The sequence below is a fragment of the Cervus canadensis genome, chromosome 20 (assembly GCF_019320065.1).
Source record: "Cervus canadensis isolate Bull #8, Minnesota chromosome 20, ASM1932006v1, whole genome shotgun sequence".
In the NCBI taxonomy this organism is placed as follows: Eukaryota; Metazoa; Chordata; class Mammalia; order Artiodactyla; family Cervidae; genus Cervus; species Cervus canadensis.
The window spans coordinates 60,146,949-60,164,186 of record NC_057405.1 but is presented as its reverse complement, the minus strand read 5'-3'; the positions used below and the strand labels follow the sequence as shown (position 1 = coordinate 60,164,186).

The window sequence follows — 17,238 nt, the reverse complement described above, 5'->3', positions numbered from 1 at the left end:
TAACCATCAGTGCATCTTTCAGCTGTGTGTTTATTTTGGCTGTTTACAGTCCATGGAGTCACAAAGAGTCGCTCATACACGACTGAGCGACTAAGCACACAGAAGGGGTATTACCAAGAATTACACTAATATAAATCAGGCGTGATCCTGTTTGCTGTATCAGTGTATTGATTACAACTGAAGAGGAGAGGCTTACTCACACTCTAAATGAGAAATCTCATGGGTTTATAGGATTTGGGTTCTCATTTCTCTTGTAAAGCTGAGTGAACTATCATTTTAATAAGAATATTTTACATTATAGGATAGTTGTCTATTAAATTCCTAAAACTGGTCAGCGTTGGTTTTTTATTTATAGGCTCATCTTCATCACTATCTACAAATTGAAGGGATGGAGGAAAGCTGTTTCACAGAAGCCGTGTCATCTTTATCAGCACTTATACAAGAATATAACCAACTGGATGCCACAAAAAGCATGCCTGTGGAAGATTTACCTAGACTAAACATAGCTATGTGAAAAAGAAACCCCAAAGATAAAACTTCTTTTTAACTTCACATTTTTGCCCCCTTACCTTTCTGTTTCAGAATTTTTGTGATTCAGAAGGCCTAATGTGTTTTTCATATTGGGAAGACTGTCTTTAGAATGGTTTCCACTTAATTACAATTTGTTGATACCGTTGTGTGAAATTAGCTAAGTACTAGTGCCTTAACATCAAACATTTGTCTTCCAAAAAAGTCTTGTTTTCTAAAATTGAGAGAACAGAGCTCAACATTTTACTTTATTTATAGTCTCATATTTAGTCATTTATACAGAGAGAATCATGTCTGCAATAAAAAAATCTTGTATAGATATTTATTTATAATGTTTTCATAGTCTGTTTAAATTCTCCTGACTCTTTAAAAGTAAATACAAGAGTAGAACATAATATAAATATTTCTTTTGTAATAGCCACTAACTTCAGGAATAGATTTTATTACAATTTAAGGAGGTTTTATTTCTTCTTTGGGTAACCACTTGTTTGCACTCAAAAGAATCACAGTTTACAATTAACTTGTATTTGTATTAAGTTATTATAAAATGTTTTTTTAATTAAACCAGTTGATTTTGTAATAATGTCCACATTTTAAAACTCTTTCTTGTTATCAGTTTTGGTTGTCACTATATAGCAAACAGAATATTACTAAGTTTGATACTTTCTTTGAAACTTTGCAGTAAATGTAATAGTCTAGTGAAAGTGTTCCAATTACTATAAATCTCCAGTTTTAGTCTTCAGCATTAATTTATTATATATTTCAAATTCACTGATGGACTTACCATTTAAGGAAGTAATTTTGAGGAACAATTTATTTTCAAGCCAAAAAAAATCTGTTGTGTGCTTTCTTTAGTGTTATTTTTTTAATTTATTTCCTTTTCAAAGTAAGTATACTGCTCTTGGTCTTTACCTTGGAAATCAAATTTTTTACAGTTTGGTATAAAAATTTAAATAACTGTCAACAGTGGTCAAAGAAGTTCCATTTTTTCCTTCCAAAAGAAATCTTAATTGATATTCAGGATAGGGCAATGGAAATAATAAATATATTTATAGCTTAATCTTACTCCTGTTTAAGATTTAATCTAGAAAATCTTATAGAATAAAATGTTCTCTTGTAAGTTGTATAATTTTTCATTTCATGGAATATGTAGATGGAACCATTACATAATTATACATTTTAAGAGTTCCAATTTTAAGGTTTTCATATTTTACATATATTTTCAGGAGAACCTTTTTTAAAGCTTGTAATGCCTTAAATACAATTCTCTGAGAACAGCCAGGCATTCTTACTGTTTTAAACTAATAAGGCAAATTTGCCACCCTCTTAAAACCATTTTAAATTTTGATGTAATGACATGATTAACCTTAACTTTTCCCCATGGTGCTTCATTTTATAGAATCTTGAGCTCAGAAAATATATCTCCTGGATCTCTGCAGTTTCTCTGACATATACAAGATGTAATCCACAGCATCTTCCATTTAAATGACCCTTCATTTGGGCAATCAAATTGAATGGTAATCATTTTAGACTTATTAGGCACACAGCATCTCTTATCCAAGCATATTCCACAGAAGGTGGGTCTATAACTCTGAGTGCTTGAGCATCCAGAAAACACAAATTTTTCAGCTTTGACGGGTTGGAAAGTAGGTTGGCACGTTTTTCCTTTGGGAATCTGAAAATATATATAACATTAAGTAGTCACTCTTTAAACTTGATTATAATAGTTCAGAAAAGTTGTACTTCATAGAATATAGACTATTACACAGACACAGATATAATTATTTTTAGGGCATTAATAGTTGCCTTTAATCATGCCCAGCCCTTTTCGACCTTTAAAATCCCCTTCCACAAGAGGACTTTGAAGGTCCTCCCCGTGTATCCTCCATCATACAGGACCCACTCCCCAGTGCTTTTTGGTGTCTACCTTTGACTTAGTTCCACAATAAATGAAAATCTTTCTGTTTTGTTTACTATCAAGGGCCAAGACTTAGAGAATTTGCTAACACAGTTTTGAGTAAATGGATAGATGAATAAACATCTTAATCCCTTTGAAACTTTCTGATAGGGAATAACCTGGGGATAAGACTGGTTTTGTAGCATTTCTAAAAATTAGTCTCGAGACAGTCATCTTGCTTAGTTCCAGAAGTAGGACCAGTTCTAGTTATACCAAGCAACCTTAGAGTGTGTATTATGACATTACAGTCCTTTGGGAAGCAGTAGCTAAGCAAAGCATTCTGGAAATGGTGTGGTTCTCTCTCCAAGCAGGTGATACATAACTTAAGATCAGAACTGCTCTGCTGTTCATGTTTTCATAATTACAGTGTAACAACCAAATTCTTCTATTGATGGCTCTGATTCCACTACATAAAATTAATATAGGAAAAAGAATCTGAAAAAGATCTCCCAAACAATATACATGGTGGGGTACCACAATAAATCAGACTGATCAAGACCCAACTATTACATTGTTAGAATATTCTAGAATCCACAGGTTAACATTTTCTCTCTGCTCGATGAAAATTTTTCCCACAAAGTGCAACTAGGTAATATTTGCTTTCCTTCAAGATAGGTTGACTCTATGTCTCATGAAGTGGTTTTATTAACAAACACCTCCACAAGACACACATACTCTTTTCAGGAGTCTCAATATTGAATTATAATGAAGTTAAATATAATTAAACTTTACCTTTACTGTCTTTGATATATTACGGTCACAAGGCTGAATGTAACATAGTCTTTTCTCTTTTCTCATTTCACAGTTGCTGTTTTCATTGGTCACCCTGTTAGATATTCCCATCCCACATGTTCTGGAGCAAGGGGTCCACTTTGTTGCTTGCACAAGACATTTTCTTTTCCAAATAAGTGGGAGATTCCTATATGCTAAAATAAAGGAAGGGAAGTACACGTACTTAAATATGTATGTACTCATGCAGATAATTTTTAATCCTGATTTTTAAGCTAATAGTTTACAGATCTGAACTTTATATAATGTAACTGAATAAAATAAGCTTATGGTCTAATTATTCTATTTTCCCTACTCCCCAAATTATCTTTTGACTAAATATTATAGTCCAGTACCTTAGGAATAAAAATGCATCATCTTTGAGAAACTGAGTAAAATACCCATCTCTTTCTGCTTAGTCCATTCCCTGAGTACTAAACAAGCTTATACTTTGATGGACAGCCACCTTTTCTCTGGCTCTTGGCTTATGCTTGATGTTATTTTCAACAGATGTTGAAACAGACATGAGTAGGATTAGGGAATTCAGGATATTAATCAGACAATGTGGTCTTATTATTAAATTTCATGGTTATATTGAAATCTAAAATACAAAAGTTAAATCTGAGAATTCAGCTATCAATGAGACCAGTTATTTTTTTCACTACTTAAAAATCTAGTCTTTTAGAAGATTCTCTACACTAAATAATCATACACTAAGTCATGAAAAATGTTCCATCTATTTTATTGTTTATTTTTTTTATTCAGTTTAATTGTTACATTCCCTGTGGTATCAGGCCTAACCCTTCCATTGTCTAGACATCATGCCACTTCAGAATGAATGGAAAGCATTTCCTTCAGGTTAATGTACATTCTAAAGTGGGTACTTCAGAAGTAAGGCAGAGATTTGAGTCTGCAATTGAACACAGCAAGATTCTGGCTACATTACTTTAAAATGTCAATTTAAAAAGGACTGCTCCCCATGCCTTCTTGATAGGAAATATCTCACTTGGAAATATGTGCTATCTTTGAATACAATGATACTTTGGTACTGTTGTCAGTTTTATTACAGTAGGATCTTGCAACTGCACATAGAACTGAGGGAGAGGAAGCAGAAAAATGGAGATACCTGGAAGGCAGGCAACAGTTTAAAGACATCAGTGCAGGAAGCAGGTTAAAAGCTTGGCACACATCTGCAATAAATAAAGGTAGTTTAGATTATCGTATTACCAATAATCCCCTTCAGAGTTAAGCTAAGAGCTGCAGTTCAGGAAATTTGCTTAGCATTCATTTAAGGGCAAGAAAACTAGAAGAAATTGTAAAAGTTTAGTGTCTGATGAGCAGTGAGTAAAGCATAGAGGCATTAAGTCATTGCATGCTTCCTGCTGTCCAAGCAAAAACTAGATTCCAACCACAGACTCTGGAATTAACTAAGTTACTAGACAAATAAATCTTAAAGTACGTGTGTGTCCTTGTGCTTCATTTTAAAAGCCGAACTTGTTTGGGCATAAGTACAGTTTTAAAGGTAAGCAAGAGATATTAAACTGAATGTATACTTCCTCTGAAACAAATCTAGGTCTGTATATTAATAAACAGAGCACTTGAGAGAGTCTAATTTTTTGTAGCAAAGCACTAACCACTAAGAATGATCATCTGATGTGTCCTCCACCAGGTTCCAAGTGAACTCACTGAAGCCAGTCTGACTTCACAAATGAGACCAACTTGACTTTGATCCAAAGGCCTTTACCTGCGGACAACTGCTGCTCTAAGGTGGTCTCATCAGGGAGGTTCACACATGGGTCCTAAGAACTTAAGTCACACAGATTAAATGCAGAAAATCAACTGACCTTGTCCATTTGGAAAAAGAATTTGGCTTATAATTTTAAAAAGTTGTAGAGCATTAGTAGTATCATGCTGCCGGAGAAGGCAATGGCACCCCACTCCAGTACTCCCGCGTGGAAAATCCCATGGACATAGGAGCCTGGTGGGCTGCAGTCCATGAGGTCGCTAAGTTGGACACGACTGAGCGACTTCACTTTCACTTTTCCTTTCAGGCATTGGAGAAGGAAATGGCAACCCACTCCAGTGTTCTTGCCTGGAAAATCCCAGGGACGGGGGAGCCTGGTGGGCTGCCATCTATGGGGTCGCACAGAGTCAGACACGACTGAAGCGACTTAGCAGCAGCAACGGCAGTATCATGCTGTTAGCTGAAAAGCCACATATGGTAAGTGCCAATTTGCCATCGCCTGTTAAATTTTCTTGAATTAACGATCATAACTGGAATCTCAGAGGATGTTCCCCCTTTAAGGATTAGGTTTTAAAGATCTAAAACGTACTTCTCTGATTATGGTTGCTTTTATTAACTATTCCCATAACACAAGTGAATTTAGGAGTCTTTAGCATATGTAAATACTCCATATTTCCATGGCACCTTTCATTTACTAAGCTTTAAATTTCAAGAAAAAGCCAGTCTTGATTTCTGGATGGAAACACGTATGTGAATAATAACCAGGCATGAGTATTGCCCCCTTTTGAGTCCTTCACCTATGCTTCAGCTGCTGGCAATTTTGAAAACCCTGTCCCCCAAAAAAACCCCAGCACCTAAATAAGGTGCTAACTCAGAGCAGATCAAATACAAGGGTCATGAATACAGAGACACCAACGATAAATGGCCAGATGCTCCAGCTGAGTAATACAGAATCTCATAAGTTTCTGACTACTCACATACCTGGGTAACCTACTTAAAGATGCCTGTGTGCACATTTATTTAGAGAGGCTGGTAATTGTTAAGCTTCACTTTCAGAGTGAAGGAAAGAGTAATTTTATCTATTTTTAGAAATATTTACAAATTCAACACATACCCTCTAATATTTTTCATCAGTAGCCTTTCATTTCTGCTTTTACCATATGGAAAAGTTGCCTTTGGAAATTATTGGAACTGGATAGTTCACACTTCTTGCCCATAATAATACAAATAAAAGTTTTTCCAGGCTAGGGTACATGTCAACAATATTTGGTCAGTTTTCCTATGCATGTGCATGCTAAGTCACTTCAGTTGTGTCCGACTCTTTGCGACCCTATGGACTATAACCCGCCAGGCTCCTCTGTCTGGGATTCTCCAGGCAAGAATACTGGAGTGAGTTGCCATGCCCTCCACCAGGGGATCTTCCTGACCCAGGGGTTGAACCCACATCTCTTAACGTCTCCTGCATTGGCAGGTGAGTTCTTTACCACTAGCACCATCTGGAAAGCCCTGAGAGGTTAAATGGAAACAAGCAGAGGTAGTAATTTAGAAGAGTTTCCTGACCTAGTAGAAAACTGGAATAGTTTGGGAGTTCTCTAATGGCTAAGATTCAGTACTCTCAGTACCATGGCCTGGGTTCAATTCCTGGTTGGGGAACTGAGACCCTTCCTGCAAAGTCACATGACCAAAAAAAAAAAAGGGAAAAAAATCTAAACACTATAAAATTCCCTTTTCAGATACTTAAAGCATACCTGCCTGAGGCCAAGACTGAGTACAACGGCACACTCAAACTAAATCTCACAGTGACCACCAATCAGTAAGTGCGTTCTGAGTCCCTTGGTACATAAAAGGAACATGAAGGAAAACAGGCAGTCGTATGTGAGAAATAGTTCTACGTAACGAGTACCTGGCATTGTTTTGTAGCTTGTTGAGAGCTGTCTCTGTGAGGACCCCAGGCCACATTTTGACTGATCAGTCTTCTCTCCACCTTTAGCCCCAGCGCAGTGCCTGTCGGCCAGCTTTGGTATGAACAGAGGTGTGCATCCGATGGCCCCGCTGACGCACAGGCAGCTGAAGAGGGGACTGGGCTGAAACGCCTGGCCGTTCTGATAATGCACCCTGTTGAACTCACATCCCACAGCCATGAGATCTGAAAGGAGAAAAGAACAAAATCACCAAAGAACTGTAACTGCTAGTCTAGACCTCCAGCTGTAAACCCTAGAGCAAACTGCTCTCTCCTTTATGTAGTTCTCAATTTCCTTGGTCCCATCTGGAACCTCCTTCATAGAACATCTGTAAAAAGTGAACATGAGACATTTTCATTAGATTTGGAGATAATCCGCCCCAAGTGATCACCTTCAAAATTCAGACCTTGTTCCGCAGTAAGTTAAAAAAAAAATACACACAATGAATATAGCACTGTGTGCGTGCCGCATGCTAAGTCACTTCAGTCGTGTCCGATTCTGCGACCCCACGGACTGTAGCCCACCAGGCTCCTCTGTCCACGGGATTTCCCAGGCAAAAATGCTGGAGTGGGTTGCCATTTCCCTTTCCAGGGGATCTTCCCAACCCAGGATCAAACAAGCATCTCTTACATCTCCTGCATTGGCAGGCCAGTTCTTTACCTAGTGCCATCTGGAAACCCCCATAATATAGCACTGGGATGACTGTAAACCTCAGAGGTGAGTTGATGGCTGGTGAGACACAGATCCCCAGATGTCCAATAACAGGCTGGGATATAGTCCTAGAAAGTTGGGGTAAGTGAATGGATGAAGAAATCATAATCTGCTTACAATACTGCACGGTAACTGATTTTGTTTTTAAGAGAACTAGAAGAAAATTTTAACTTCCTTTAAGGGGTGTTCTTGACCTGGATCAGCAGTTCTCACAAAGTGTGGTCCATGGGCCCCTTGGCAGTACCTGAGGCCCTTTCACAGAACTGGAAGGTCAAAACCTTTTCAGAGTACCAAGATGTGACCGACTTTCTTCACTCAGTTGATATTTGCACCGAACGTGCAAAAGGAGTGGTAGCTAAAGTGGCTGCTGGCACCTTAGCATGAATCAGACAGCACATATTAGCCGTTGTATTTTTCCTTGCCATGCATTTGTATGTAAGTATACTTTAAAAAAAAAAAAAAAAAGAGTTCTTAGTCTTACTAAGAATGTCTTTAAACAAACACAGATTTTATTAAATCTTAATAATCAAAACATCTTTTTAATATTCCATGTGAAAAAACAGGAAGTATGCATAAGACTTTCCTGTAAAGACTGTACCAAAGTACCATAGTTATCTTGAGGAAAAGCACTATGTCATTGTTTCAGTTTGGGGCCTAACTAGCCACTGTTTTAGTGGTGATTTCCCCTGAAGAAGTGACTGACAGATAAATCATGGTTATTCAGACTTGGTATTTGGCAGATATTTTCTTAAAAATCAACAAGGTGAGCCTATCACTTCAAGGAAAGCAACTGACAGTACTTGTTGCCAATGATAGAATTTAAGGCTTTCGAGCAAAAATTAGAATTTTGGAAAACTTATGTCCACCACTGAGATCTTTATAGCTACCCAAGATGTAGGCTCTTCTGATGAGTTTGGTACTAAATAATGTGATTTTAAAAAGAAAAAAAATCTACATAACCCATTGTTCCAAACTGGTATTTTCCAAATAACCAGTGTATGCTATTGTTTAAAATTATACATGAGGAAAAGCCCTGTTCCAAGTGGATCTTTGACTAAACCAATGTATTTTAATGTCACAGAGTTTGATAAGTTCATCAATGTGGTTTCAGAGTCCACATGATTAGCAGTGATAGAGCTAACTTTTAGAAACTCCACTTAAGTTATAATATTAAAAAATATATAATTATTTAAAAAGTTAAAATATTCCTTCCTTTTGCAGTGATATATCTGTGTGAGGCTGGAATCCCTTCATATATTCCAAACTAAAACAACATATAGCAATATACTGAATGCAGAAGCAGATGTAAGAATCTATCTTCTGTTAAGCTAGACATTAGTGAGATTGGCAAAAATGTAAAACAATCCCACTTTCACTCTCCTCAAAATTTTTCTTTGTTTTTAAAGTAAGTTCTTTCACAAATAATATATTATTTCTATTAATTTGCAATGGGCAGGTTATTTTCATTTCACTTCAAATGAATTAGTAAATATTTTTAAATTTCTAATCCATTAAATACCAAGAAATAATTAATAAACAAAAGCTATTTGGGTCCTTATTAATGTATAAGATTAAAGGGATCCTCGGACCAAAAAAAAAGTTTGAAAACCAATGTTCTATATGATGAATCAGCACATTCTCTGCAAAGTTATATAGCTTTTTATTTTTAGACTTCTTGGTCTCTATTGCAACTACTAGATCAGCCACAGATTACATGTAACTGAACTGGCATGGTTGTTCTCTGATGAGACATCATTTACGGAAGCAGACTGTGGGCCAGATTTGGTCCTGGAGTCAGTTTGTAACCCCAGTTATAGATCATTCCCACCCCCATTCTCATGGCTGTGCTCTGTTACAATACTCATCATACTGTACATTAAATTACGTTTTTGAGACTTTACTACATACCAGATATTTTGGGTTTTGTGTCATTATTTGACCTTCCTAAGAACTCTATAAGATAGAAAGTACATATGATATAACGGAGCCACAGAGAAGTTAAGCAACTTGCTCAAGGTCACTCAGTAGACAGGGTTCAGAATCTGAACCCAGAGCTAATCAATGTTAACTACTGACAGAGGCATCAGGCTACCGAACTTGAATGATTCCACACATTCACCCCAGCTTGAGAGATGTGCTCTCATACCACACTCACAACCTAACTTCTGCTAGTAATTAGTTTTCCCTGTTAGACTGTTGTACAGAGTAACTTAACCACTCAGTTGACATGAATATTTCCCCGTCCCTTAGAAATTTTACTTTTATTCCTAAATAAATTGGCATCCTGGATTATTGTCAAGGCATAGGTTTTGATGTCTTGAGAAGTCTTCCCCAGGTGGCGTTAGTGGTTAAGAAACCGCCTGCCAATGCAGGAGACATAAGAAACATGGGTTTGATCCCTGGGTCAGGAAGGTCCTCTGGAGGACAGCATGACAACCCACTCCAGTCTTTTTGCCTGGAGAATCCCAGGGACAGAGGAGCCTAATGGGCTGCCGTCTGTGGGGTCACACAGAGTCGGACACGACTGAAGCGGCTTAGCAGTAGCAGCAGCAGCCCTCTTTCTTACAAATCTGCCTCAGTGAAAAGTACAGTAACTTGATGGTTAGTTCGGAAGGCTGAGATTAAAGTAGTATGTCTGAATACTAGAGATACATCCTTACATTTTAAGAAAGAATACTTTTCAGTTACACAAAAGGCTGAATTCAGATTGCATCTGATAGTATAACAAAAACTGTCCTTTTTGGCACTTTAATAAGTCAGACTGTTTACATAATTTCTCCTATTTTTATCACTAAAAGCAATTACCTGAGAAGAACTTCAAGATCGTTTCAATGCAATAAAAACAACAGGTTTCTGAATGTGTGTGTAACATCTGCTCAGTTCAGATGTGATCAATATGACAAGACCAGTCTCACTGTGCATGAAAACTAAACCCACCTCAGATTTAGTCAAATGAAGATGATTATTCCAAAGTAAAAACTGCAGAAAAAAGTCCTGTCTAGACTCAACGTTTTCCAGCCAGTCCAGAAGGAAACACTTACATGCACACACTCCGGTCTCGTACCTAGGCCTGTCCGCTGAGTAGTCACAGTACAGCCCTTTGTGGGGGTCACAGAGGTCAGCTTCGTTGCAGGTGTCCCCTGCTTGCCTGGCACAGATTTTACAGCATCCGCAGCCATCCCTCACCAGGCTCACTCCAGGCGGGCAGCTGGGCTTCCGACGGGGGCACTGACAGGGCCAGTGACAAAACTGCTTACGATGGTGCACTTCTGCCACCTCTCCAGGACTTCCTTCAGCTGCTGTGTCTGACAGCCCAGCGCCCTGAGCCCTGCAGCAGAACTTCATCGAACAATAAAAAGTAGTGTTAGAAACAGTTCCTCAAACCGATTTCAGAGGTTTTCTAGAAATAGATTTCACCCAAATTAATACTAGAATACAGCGTGGCAAGTTGTAATAATAATATCTATCAGTATCTGACATGATCATGCATGCGTGCTCGGTTGTGGCAGACTCTTTGTGACCCCATGGACTGTGGCCCTCCAGGCTCCTCTGTCCATGGGTCCATGCAATTTCCCAGGCAAGACTACTGGAGCAGGTTGCCATTTCCTTCTCCAGGGGATCTTCCCAACCCAGCGATCGAATCCGCATCTCCTGCATCGCCTGCTTTGATGGCAGCTTTCTTTATCACTGAACCACCTGGGAAGTCCGATTGACATGATCAATCTCTCCTTAAACGTTTCTGCACTCAGCTTCCAACATATGACTCTTTCTTACTCCTCCTTTCTCACCGATGGCTCCTCAGTCTCCTCTCCTGGTTTCTTCTCATCTCTGAGCACTGGAGCTCCCTTCGGGGAAGTGCTCCAAACTAACAATCCTCATTCTATCTCCTATCTCCACCCAGGCTTCTCTTCTGAGCTCAGGCTTAAACTGCCTACTTAACAGATCTCCACTTAGACATGCAATAAGCATAGCAAACGTCACAAGACCAGACACATCCTCCCAATTCTCCCCTCCAATCTGCTCTTCCTTAAAAGGGAAAGAGAGAGGCAGGTGCATCAGAGGAGATGTGATGCTAAAACCAGAGGGAACGTGAGGCCGCTGCTGAAGGGAGGTCACGGGCCAAGGAATGCAGGCAGCTTATGAAAGCTAGAAAAGGCAAAGGACAGATTCCCCCTAGATGCCCCAGATGGAACACAGCCCTGCTTTGATTTTAGCTCTGATTTTAGACTACAGATGCCAGAACTGCAAAAGAATAAATGTACACTGTTTGAGCCACTAAGATTGTAGCCATTTGTTTCAGTAGCAACAGGAAAGGATGCACTCTGTGTTACAAAGGAAGAGTATGGGGCTCAGACTGCTTGAGATACTCCCGGTCACACATCAAGTAAGTAGAAGAAAAGGGACTTAAACCAGGCAGGCAGCTTCCAGAACCTTCCTACCTCCCTTCCCTAGGCCAGGTCTTGCCACAAATCAGATTGGATATTGAACAGATCACTGAATCTCTGCATCTGGTTCTCTTCAGCCCAGACTCTCCCCCATGGGCTCACAACTAGCTCAATCCTTTCTGCAGGATTTCTCCCACTTTGATGTCCCACGAGCACCTCACTTCTCTCTCTCCCCAAGAAACTGCTGTCAGCTGGTCCCCATGTTAGTGAATGGTGTGACACCATCCACTGAGCTCCCCAGCCTTACCTGCTCCAGCTCCTTCCTCCCTCACGCCTAAAGGTCAGGGACCTGCAGGGAGGTCCAAGCTCCTCAGCAATAGCATTCAGGGCCCTCCTTGTCTCTTGAGTTCTTTACATCCCCTGCTGCTGCTACTGCTGCTAAGTCACTTCAGTCGTGTCCGACTCTGTGCGACCCCTTAGACGGCAGCGCACCAGGCTCCCCCGTCCCTGGGATTCTCCAGGCAAGAACACTGGAGCGGGTTGCCATTTCCTTCTCCAATGCGTGAAAGTGAAGTCGCTCAGTCGTGTCCGACTCTTTGCAACCCCATGGGCTGCAGCCCACCAGGCTCCTCCGTCCATGGGGTTTTCCAGGCAAGAGTACTGGAGTGGGGTGCCATTGCCTTCTCCGTTACATTCCTTAGCTTCCAGCAAATGAAAACACCTGCAGTTCCCTGCATATCTGAGGCTGTTCAGTCTTCCTACAAACTTCTTCACCACCACCCCCACTCCCTCCCTGAGTTGCCACCTCTTCCAGAAGGCTTTCTGTAACTTCCCCATGCTCCCTTTGACCCGTCTGTGCACTGAAACTGTGAATAAGTGCCTGTCTTCAGCACTTGCCATAAAGCTCCCCGACCACAGGCACCTGAGGTTCACTTGCTGGTGTTCTACAGGCACTTAGCACAGAGCCTGGCAAGTAATCTCTGTAAATCTCCATTTTTATTTGATGGAACTGAAGGCAGTTAGATTGATCCAGAGATCTAAACCTCTTTCCAACTCAAAAACCCTACATTTTAAAGTATCTGAAATTCCACCATTAAATCTTCAGCCTTTTTTTTTTTCCTTACCACTGATGAAATATGTATTCCCCAGAGCAACACTTTCAGCTACTATTTGAGTTGAATGTTCAATGTGAGAACAGACTTGGAGGGTACAGTGCTGGGCTTCTGGAGGATGAGGCGGGGCAATGGAAATTCAAAATGTGAAAGGAATAGAAATAGCAAGGGTAGAAACAGTGAGTGCCTGCTTTTCATTCTTGCCCAGGTTCAGCCGTGGTTACCAGGGACCCCTTGCCAGGGTCAGTGGCCTCTCAGCTGGGCTTATGCTCCTGAACTCTCTGTCCCCACCCTACCCCCCTCTCTAAGGCATGGGACTCTCAATTCTCCACTCTTCCTTGGCCTTCATGACACCAGCCCCTCCCTGTAACCCCAAACCAATTCTATCCCTACTTCTGGACATATTTTGTCCATCTCCTTTGCAGGCTCCTGTAACCCTAAATTTGACTTAGATTTAGGCTCATGGGTGCTTTATGACCTTAATGGATTGCTGATCTCACTGTCCCCACTCTCACCCACCCTCTTGCCTTTGTTTTTAACCCTATACAGTTTCAAAGCTAAATTTCTATCCAGGACTACTCCACTGAGCTCAGACCCACATAGCTGACTGCCTACTGGACATCTCTACTAGCATGTCCTACAGGGAAACTCACATTGCAAATGCATCATTGGCACCCCCACCTGAGACAGTGTCTCCATACTCTGGAGGTAGGAAGTTGGGAGTCATCCAGGTCATCTTCGTCTCCCGCACCTCCTACGGTCATTTAGCAACTAACCCTTCTTACCATCCTCATATCCCTAAAACTAGTCATTCTTCCCTCATTTTCACTGCTACCAAGTACTGCTGCAGTAAGTTCCTAACTGGTCTCAAGAATGACTTCAATGAATCTCCCACTTTTTAAGATCTCTTTAAAAAATAGGTCCCCAGCATCTCCACCAACAAACAAACAAAAACGTATCTGATTTTACTTCTCATTTGCTTAAAACCCATCAGTGGCTCCCTACTGTCAAGAGTATACAGTCCAAACTTCTGAGCAGGGTATCTAAACTCTGTGTGTGCTGATTCCCGCCTTCCTCTCGAGCTGCATGGCTCAATGCACTCTCCTCCTATGCCATGCACTTGACAAGAGGGACCAGGCTGGCTTCTCCTCCATGCTTTCCCTCATGTTGCTTCCTCTAATGAAGTGCCCACTCCCCAAACTTCCCACCTGGGGACACATGTTTATCTTTCTAGTCTTGAAGCATTTCTGTATAATCTCCAAGGTGTGAAGGTAACACTCTTGAAAACCAAGGATAAAGAGAAAATCCTGGAATCAGTCTAAGAAAGGGAGAGCATTACATACAAGAAAAAAAGCAATAAATACGAGACCTGACTTCTCATCAAAAGAAGGAAACCAAGATGTCCTTCAGTAGGCAACTGGATAAACTGTGGCACATCCAGACAATGGAGTACTATTTCAGTGCTAAAAGGAAATGAGCCATCAAGTCTCGAAAAGACAGGCATATCACTAAATGAAAGAAGTCAATTGGAAAATTCTACATATTGTATGATTCCAACTACGTGACATTCTGGAAAGGGCAAAATGATGAAGGCAGTAAAAAGAGCAGTGGTTGTCAGGGGTTGAGGGAAGGGATATACAGGTAGAACACAAAGGATTTTTTGGCAAGTGAAAATACTCTGTATGATACTATAGCAGTGGATACACATTAGCATGCATTTGCCCAAACTCATAGAAGGTACAACACTAAGAGTGAAAGCTAATGTAAGTAATGGACAAGGAGTGGTGATGATGTGTCAATGCAGGTTCATTAGGTTCATGTAGAACTACCCCTACAATGTAGTTCATTAGTTGTAGCAAATGTACTGCTGTCGCAGGAGACACTGATAACCAGGGAGTGGAGGGGGGAGGCTGTGCAGCAGCAGGTGGAAAACAGGAAATCTCTGAGACCTTCCTCTCAAATTTGTGTGACCCTAAAACAACACCAAAATATTATGTCTTTAAAAAAGGAGAAGGAAAATAAGAACAAGACACCCTGAGACAATGCCAAGGCGGGGGGGGGGGGGGGGGGGGGGGGGGGAAACTGTCAACCTGGGATTCTATCTCCAGTGGAACTATCTTTCAAAAATTAAGGTGAAATTAAAGACATTTCTAGATAAACAAAAACTGAGAGTAACTTTTGCTAGCATGCCTGCCTCACAAGAAATAGTAAAGGAAGCTCTTCCACCTGAAGGGAAGATTACAACAGATAGTATGCTAGATACGCAAGAAGAAATCAAGGATGCTGGAAATGGTAAATGTGTGGATAAATATAAAGAGTTACATATAATTTTCTTTTTCTTCAGATATTTTTTTAAAGGCTTTCAAAATAACATTTATTTCTTAAAAGTTAACATGTGCATAATAGGAAACCAAAAACCACAAGAAGCAAAAAATAAAGTCACTCATAATCACAGGCTTCTTCAGATATTTTGATCGTTTTCAAAATCAAAATATTAAGACAACAAAAGAATCATCAGAACAATACAACAGAAAGAATGAGGGCTTTGACCACAGAGCTACGCTTATCTTAGATAACATTCATTTATTTGATCTTTGAGCTTCAATCCTCCTCTGTACAACAGGATCAATAATATCCACTTTGCAAGGTTATTTTGAGTTATTATCTTAATCACTAAAGTGTGAAGCACAGTTCTTGGCACATATTAGATTTTCTATACATGGTAGGTACTAGCAACCCCTTCAAAACTTCAGACCCTTAACTTTGCCATTAAGCATAATATTTTCTTTTTGCTCTATCTATAACCTCTTTTTGTTTTTTTATTTTGGGCACATCTCTCTCTGTTGGAAGACTTGCTGCTTAGGGATATGCTGTAGTTCTCAATCTACAAAAGTGGCAGGCTTTTTCCTCAAGGGCAGTGGACGAGGCAATAGATAGCCCTATCTCACTCCTACTGGGGAAAAGCATCTCTCCATCCGTCCACATAATGGTACCACTGACATTCTTGTTATGACCCTTTTAAGATCTTAAATCTCTCCATATATAACAATTCTAAACCCCCCCCCCGCCCCGTTTTCTAAAATACATCTGTTGCTTAACTACCTCAAATTAACTCACACACACATCCCTGTATTTTAAAACACCAGGTTTCAAAAGCTCTGTCCTCTGAGCTAGCAAAAACCTCCACCATGTAGATAAATCCATAAAATAAGCCACCCCAATTCAATTGTCTGAATAAAAGAAAAAAAAGGCTAAAGCAAAGAATCGCTCATATTGAATTAAACTTCCCTTTGGTCTATTGCTCAAAATATTTAAAAATCCTGTGGACTGATTCTGTCTCATGAAAAGTGAAAAACACACGGGTTAAGAAAAGACAAAAAAAAAAAAAAGAATGTTTTAAAAAATATGAAGTGTTTGCTCTGAAGTGTTCTCAAATAAGCACAGGCTTAGCTGAAGAGAGCCGTCAGGGTCACTTTTTCCAGCACTTCTGTGCAGTCCGCCCGCCTGGCGCCGGCAGAGGGGCACGGCCACCCACCCCGCCCGCAGGACAGCCAGCTCCCGGCAGACTCCAGTTAAAAAAAGGAAAAAAATACATTTTATGAAAACCTGGGAGCTGTTCAAACATATCAGAAGCAGGATTAAGTGCCCTACCCCGAAAGGGAGCGACGTTTTCCACTCTCCCCCGAAGCTAATGAACTAAAACAGGACTTGATTAGAAGAACATGGCTCCCTACTCGTCTGGAGGTATTTCCACAAGGAACGCACCCCTCCACTTCCCCCATCTTCTCTTCCTTTTTGATTTCTGACCTGAGGAAGTGAGGGCCCCCGCAGCCCCCGGGGGGACGTACCTGCCACAACGCGGCCAGGAGAAGCGTGGAGAGCAGCGGCCCCCGCATGGCCCCGGGCCGGCCTCGCGCGGCCGGAGATGCTGAGATGCTGCGAGGCCCGCGCACAAAGCTCTCCTCTGTCTCCTGGAGGAAGGACCCACGCCTCCACCGCCCAGCTCCCGACTTTGTGCTCCAGCTCTCAGACTCTGCTTTCGCTTTCCCAGATCCCTTTTAATACCCTGTTT

The 17,238-nt window shown here is 40.6% G+C and overlaps 2 protein-coding genes across 5 annotated transcripts in view; one reads left to right on the top strand and one right to left on the bottom strand.

Moving 5' to 3' along the window:
• The window catches only part of TUBE1 (tubulin epsilon 1), a 20,985-nt gene extending 19,862 nt beyond the window's left edge, over positions 1–1,123 (top strand). For 2 of the 3 annotated variants that reach the window (XM_043439286.1, XM_043439285.1), the window contains one exon: positions 356–1,123. In XM_043439286.1, coding sequence (XP_043295221.1) covers positions 356–514 — 159 coding nt within the window. In that variant the 3' untranslated portion in view covers positions 515–1,123. The remainder of the gene's footprint in view (positions 1–355) is intronic. The other variant, XR_006263936.1, reaches the window with a different exon arrangement.
• On the bottom strand, positions 11–17,238 carry CCN6 (cellular communication network factor 6). 2 transcript variants are annotated; one of them, XM_043439288.1, is made up of 5 exons: positions 17,015–17,235; positions 10,711–11,008; positions 6,901–7,143; positions 3,218–3,411; positions 11–2,203 (listed from the first exon to the last, which is right to left on the bottom strand). In XM_043439288.1, exons 1-5 carry the CDS (start codon positions 17,060–17,062, stop codon positions 1,922–1,924), a joined length of 1,065 nt encoding a protein of 354 aa, XP_043295223.1. In that variant the 5' UTR covers positions 17,063–17,235; the 3' UTR covers positions 11–1,921. The 2 variants fall into 2 exon arrangements, with proteins under 2 accessions (XP_043295223.1, XP_043295224.1); XM_043439289.1 differs by lacking the exon at positions 11–2,203 and adding an exon at positions 4,380–4,443 and having other exon boundaries at positions 3,278–3,411; positions 17,015–17,238.

Bases quoted from the DNA above. Each gene is read 5' to 3' on its own strand.
- CCN6 (XM_043439288.1), bottom strand. From the start codon at position 17,062: ATGCGGGGGCCGCTGCTCTCCACGCTTCTCCTGGCCGCGTTGTGGCAG. The intron at 11,009-17,014 runs GTACGTCCCCCC...TGTTCGATGAAG, and splicing joins TCCTGGCCGCGTTGTGGCAG to TTCTGCTGCAGGGCTCAGGG. The intron at 3,412-6,900 runs GTACTCGTTACG...CCTTTATTTTAG, and splicing joins AAGCTACAAAACAATGCCAG to CATATAGGAATCTCCCACTT.